The sequence below is a fragment of the Carassius gibelio genome, chromosome A13 (genome assembly GCF_023724105.1).
Source record: "Carassius gibelio isolate Cgi1373 ecotype wild population from Czech Republic chromosome A13, carGib1.2-hapl.c, whole genome shotgun sequence".
In the NCBI taxonomy this organism is placed as follows: domain Eukaryota; kingdom Metazoa; phylum Chordata; class Actinopteri; order Cypriniformes; family Cyprinidae; genus Carassius; species Carassius gibelio.
In genome coordinates, this window is record NC_068383.1 from 27,967,458 (window position 1) to 27,973,872 (window position 6,415).

The 6,415-nt window shown below is 39.4% G+C and overlaps 1 protein-coding gene across 2 annotated transcripts in view; it reads left to right on the plus strand.

Moving 5' to 3' along the window:
* wdr11 (WD repeat domain 11) overlaps window positions 1–6,090 on the plus strand; it is a 172,749-nt gene extending 166,659 nt beyond the window's left edge. For both annotated transcript variants that reach the window (XM_052613981.1, XM_052613980.1), the window contains exons 28-29: window positions 2,874–2,953; window positions 5,160–6,090. In XM_052613981.1, coding sequence (XP_052469941.1) covers window positions 2,874–2,953; window positions 5,160–5,362 — 283 coding nt within the window. In that variant the 3' untranslated portion in view covers window positions 5,363–6,090. The remainder of the gene's footprint in view (window positions 1–2,873; window positions 2,954–5,159) is intronic.
* Window positions 6,091–6,415: the final 325 nt, after the last annotated feature.

Below are 6,415 nucleotides of genomic sequence, written 5' to 3' on the forward strand. Positions count from 1 at the left end.
GGAGGAAAACTGGGGACAGCCTCCCAGCCACACAAGGGGTAAGTGACTTTTCCATTGTCATTTTACCCTGTGGTTGGTTGAGGCTGTCACTAAAACCTGGTTTCTCTGTCCCTGTTCTGGTGCGCTGCGAGAGGGAGGACCGCCCGGAGAGGAATCCCCGCCCACTCCGACCGTTTGGAGTCTGGTTGAGGATGGTAGCACTCCCGTGTGGGTGGCGCCCTGGGGACGGGGATGTCGTTTGGGAGGGGGAATGTGACGAGTCAGCTGCCTTCTCCCTGATTGTCACCGGCACCCCGTCCTAAATCGCCGCCCTTCACCAGGCTCCCGACTGGAGTGGGTGTGTGAGAGGAGGGGCGCTGGACGAGTCAGGGCTGGCGGCGTGTGATGGGGCACACCTGAAGGAAGTGGAGCTTCATCACCGCCGCTGTTTAAAAGCCCAACGCGCCTCTCCTCAGGAGACCGGTCTCTTCCCCGTGCATGCACGCTGGTGTCCTCGTGGGTCCAGGAAGGGTGCGTTGAGGGACTCCCGCGCCACAAGAGACGTGAGCAGCCGGACCCGCGATCCGGAGGAGAACCGCACCCGTTTACACGGCCGACGGGCCAGGATGCCGGGCCGTCCATCCCCTACCAGCGCCGCGGCCAATGAGAGAGACGCGGCCGCTAGGAGAAGCCGCCGCCCCTCGCGCCCCGGACCTAGGAGGGGAGCGCGTGCGGCCGCCGGACTCCGCCCCTTGCCTGGACCCTTCCTCAATGAACACTGCCCGACCCACACGAACCCCGCAGCACAACGAGGACACCAGATCCCCTGTTATTTTGGACACTTTCCCCCTTTGGCCACTTTTATTCCCTTTGTTTTATGATTTCTGTTAATAAAAGCCTCTCCGAGGCCTGACGCCACGCCCACTGTCTGTCTTGTGCTCCTCCCGTGACAGATATGATCATGTGCATCTTGTCAGTAAAGCCGGTTCCTTGATTAGTGTGAAATCCCCATCACCTGAGCTGCCCATGGAAAAGAGTGATATAAATTTTTTATTGTGGTGTAACAGTGATCCAATATTTTACTTACTCTGGTGGAACATGTTATGTGCTTTTTGTATTTTGGCAGTTCACGGCAGAGATTTGATTTATTAAAGTCCCCAAGAATGATTAAAACAGAGTCCGGGACAGCACATCTTCTTTAACAGCATGTCCCACCGTAGCACAATTTCCCTGTTGATTCTGCATCGTGATCCGCTCTGAACAGCTGGAAACTCAGCAGATTTAAACTTGCTGGCTGGTATGGCGTCATTCAGCCAGGTTTCTGTGAAATATAGAGCAACAGAGTGTGAGATATCCTTATTTGTCTTGGAAAGCAGAAGGACTTTGTCTGTTTTGTTAGGTAAAGAGTGGAGGTTTGCCAGATGGATACTAGGCAACGGCGTTTGAAATCTGCACTACCTGAGCTTCACGAGGGCACCGGTTTCCTTCCCCCGTCTGTGCGTCCTGAAGCGCTTGATCAGCGCAGTTGCACCTCCAACTACTATGTCCAGCAAAAGATCGAAATAGTCGAAAAACGGTAATATAGTAAAAAAAAAAAAAAAAGTGATGTGACGTATAGCCAAGTATGGTGACCAATACTCAGAATATGTGCTCTGCATTTAACTCATCCAAAGTGCACACACACAGCAGTGAGCAGTTGGGGGTTTGTTCCCTTGCTCAAGGGAACCTCATTCATGGTATTGCCGGCCGAGACTAGAACCCACAAACTTATGGTTAGGAGTCAAACTCTCTAACCACTAGGCCATGGCACTATACATACCAGTTGATGTATAGTGCCGAATGTCCAGCAATTCGTCTCTGGTGAAACTGATTACATGGATATAACTAAAGACATGACAAACGAACAACTACAGAGCATTTCAGGGAGGCCGCCACCATCATCGGCGGCATCTTGGAACTCTTTATGTTTGTAACAGACTTCTGGAAGGGCCCTTCGTGAAGGGATTCAGTTGTTCACTTTCATTTAGAACGTCTCAACAAACGTCTCCTTCCCGAAGTGCCCTTCAAGGGTGCAAAAAAAAAACTTTTGGAATTTGCCCATTATCTTCAGAAGTTTAGGAAGATACTAATTGTATATTTTCTAGTAGTTATTTTTTTCTTTTTCTGGTCCCTGATCACAGTATGATTTCATTGTCAAAAAAGAGCAGTTTGGCATTTCTTGAGAACTTTTCCTTTGTGTGTTTTATGGAAGAAAAAAGTTATATGGGTTGGACATGACATGAGGTTAAATTATCAGTTTAAAATTGCATAATAAATGTTTAATTGAGAATATCAATTTGTCATGCCTGAATGCTATTAAACTCTTTGTAAAAGGTGCTGAGCTTTATGTGTCATCTTCAAGAAAAATTACACATCCTAAGCATCCTGTTAAGAAGTGCAGTCCCACTTTATATTAGGTGGCCTTAACTACTATGTACTTACATAAAAAAATAAGTACAATGTACTTATTGTGTTCATATTATATTGTAAAACACTTTTGCTGCTATTGAGGTGGGATAGGGGTAAGGTTAGGGAGAGGGTTGGAGGTATGGGTAAGTTTAAGGGTGGGTTAAGGTGTAAAGTATGGGTCCACAGTGTAATTATAAATGTAATTACAGAAATTAAATACAGATGTAATTACATGTAGTTTTTTAAAATATAAGTACAATGTAAAAACATGTATGTACAGAATAAGTACATTGTACTAAATTATTAATTAAAATGTAATTACATAGTAGTTAAGGCCACTTAATATAAAGTGGGTCCAGAAGTGCAGCATCCACCAATTTGACATTTGATGATGAAGGACATGATGCTGAGATATGTCTCTGATAGGTCTTTACATTTCTTGACAGCATGAGATATTTCGACCGTGCTGCACTCTTTATTGAAGCCTGCTTGAAATATGGTGTGATGGAGACAAATGACGACATTAATATCCTTTTAATGCAACTTCCAGTTTTTCAAACAAGATGCAGTAGGGCTATGTTCATTTTAAAACTAATGTCATACAAATTGTAAACTAATGTTGCATAAAATGTTTGTTTGTTTGTTTGCAAACAACAATATTAAAGACCCCATGGTTGTTTAAATGTTTATGGATAGACAAACAATATTTTGACATCTGAAACAATTAATAATTTCCTGCTTTTTCACTGTCAGGCAAGTGCAAGCCAGGTCTAACAACAAGCTGTATGGGTCCTCGGACCTCAAAGCCTAAATCAATGTGAAGTTACTTGTGGGCAAGTATGGAGACCCATACTCAGAGTTTGTGCTCTACATTTAACCCATCCAAGTGCACATACACAGTAGTGAACACACACACACACATACACACACACACACACACACACACACACACCATGAACACAGAGAGCTGAAAAAGGGTAATTTCAGGTCATTTTGAGGTAATAAATGTATGAATAATCCAGTGCTAATTGATATAACATTTAATGCAGCATAGAAAATATTTGACCTTATTATGTTTTTGTATAAACCAATCCTAAAATGATCATTAGGAAAATACAGAAAAAAAAAATTATAGAATACAAATTATTGGTTATCATCCAGCAAAATAAATAAAAAATAAATAATAAAATAATAAAAAAAAAATAAAGCTTAGACAAAAGTTAGAAGATTTTTTTTCTGTCCCCCATTTCCGTGTTCTCTGTTGCACACACACCCCTGTGTAAGTGTTTTTTGCCTGTTGATTTGTATTCCTAGTATTCAGCTAACAAGGAAATATTTTGTAATTAGAGTGAGATGTGAATGAGATGTGAATGTGAATGATATCTAAGAATTGTATTTATTTATTTACCTTATTGGAATCAAAATTAGGATTGACAAGAATCGGAGTCATTAAAATTCAAACAATGCCCAAGCATACCCATACTGGCACATTTCTGTTCACACCTTTTTAAACCCTTTTTTTCTCTAAACCTCTTACGTGAATGTACTTTTCAAAATTAGTTATAAAACAGTTCTTCCTGGCAACGGGTATAGTTAGTATGTTTGCATAACATTGCATCACCTTGACAATTTATGAGACTAATATCATGTTTTGCTCCAAAATCAATATATAACATCAGTCGTGTTTGAAACAGTTAGCTTCTGTGGTTCCATGTTGCTTCTTATCACAGTGAAACAGAAAATATTATTTATAATAATCTTTACTGTGATACTAGCTATGTCAGTTAGTGTTGTACTGCAATTGAGTGTTTATTGTCTTCCACGTTTCATCAGTCAAAACATCTGATGCATTTGTCCATATAAGGGATTTCCTGGGTCTCACTTGTAAAACGGTTAAGGTTAGGGTTAAGGTTAACCCTGCTACATAATGCTCACATTGTCAAATTTTGGATAAAATTGAAAATTAATACTAAAATACTTTAATGTTTCTTACAAGAACACATCGATTTGCTACAGGAGGCCTTTACGATCATCCTCAATGCAACTCACCTCACACGTGTCAGTGTTTATGAATAGATTAAATGAAATGGGACAAATTTAATCTTGACAAACTATATATCATTATGAAGATCTAAGCCTCAAGCATCGATGACAGATCGCTGTTTTTTCAATGGACTGTAAAGACTGTATTTGCTACATTTGTGTAAGCAGTTCACATAAAAACATGAACAATGGAAACACTGTACATACCAGATCCATCGTAGTAACGAGTCATAAACACATCCAAAGCTGTATATCCCAGTTTAGTTAGGAAGGGAAAGGAAGGGTCCACTGAACGACATCTCATAGAGCATGTTTGCTCCAACGAAGCAATAACGCTGTAATATGGATCATAATTCCTTTGTTTACGTTTCAGTTCTTCAGCAACAGAACTGTTTGTGTCCGTTATGGAATAGGCAGAACTTATAGCGATTGCCTTTTTCTTTGTTTGTTTTATTTTTCAACAGTTTTCATATATCGAGAGTGTGTTTTATGTTGAATGTGAATGTATCTGCATAATAGAAGACACAATTTCCTTGTGTGTACTGGTGTCCACTTAAGTTTCCAAATACGTTTAGGGGTCACAGTATGTTCTATGTAGTAATTGGTAACTTGGTGTTAACACTTTTTTTTTTTCTCTGTACTTATATTACTTCCCTATTCCCAGTCTTCCTTAACCACAGCATCTCCACATAAGCTTATAGGTGTGGCCTTTGTGGACTACGCTAAGCTGCTTCGCTCCATCGGTCTGAAACAGGGTGCTGTGCTATGGGCATCTCGAGCTGGAGAGGCAGGAAAGGAGTTGCTGGATGAGCTGTCCCAAACAGAGGGTACGGTGCTAGAGTCCAGCCCTAGTGAGGAGGAAGTGGATAACTCTCTAGGTAATATAGAATGACTTGCCCCAAATGGAGGGAAAGGAGAAGATATGTAAAGAAATACGATGCATAAATATCTTTAAAACTCACTCCCATAAGCTTATAGCACCCATAAGCATGCAAGTAGTTGAGAAACACATGTATTTTCATTTAAATTAATTGTCTGGATTCTAAATCTTTTAAATTCTCTGCTGGTTGTGAGATTTGTTGTACCCCAAGACATTCCCTTAGCACCTGTTATCCTGCTGTAAAGTATTCCAAACCTGTTCTTGCACTTACTTTATCAACTAAACATTGTCTTTGTGAATTAAAACAATCTAAAATAAAGTAAAAAATAATGATGATAATTAACAAAAATACATTTAGAAAATCTTTATGCCGTTAGTATAGAGAGGGGTAAAAAACTTTTCTTTTTCCACTTGGATCCAGGTCTCCAGAAATTTACTGTATTTGTATATTGTCTTGTTGAAATCAGATGTGACCTTATATGTTTGATGTTTGGGCTTGATGAATGGACCTTTGTGTCTGTGATTTACAAAATAGTTGTTTTTTTGTTTGTTTTTTTAATGATTGATTCATTGATTGTTGAAATGCCCTGCCTTGTTTTGGTATGATTGTGAGTAATGATTTGTCATGACTTCATAATTAAATGTCATTCCTGTTTAAATATTTGTCATGAATGTTTTAGGTGTTTGAGCTTACTGTATGGAGATATATAGGTAAAGCAATAAATATAGCTTGTACCATCCATTTTGACTTTGTCTATTACATTTTCAAAATATAATTATATATATATATTTTTTTTTATTCAGTTTTTTATCAAGCCATATTTCATATGGATGAAGGCATAGGATCATGAAAAAATAAACATGTCTGACTGAATAATGCCTTGAAATTTCATTTAGTCTAGGATAAGCATATATGGCCACACCCTCTAAATAAACAGACCATTACTGCTGTGCTACTAAAAGAAGAAAACCACTGAGAATATCTAAGTCAGCATTAGATTTATTTTGTTTCAAACTAAATCTACTGACAGGATATATTTGTAAGTTTTATTGATTTATTTTTAA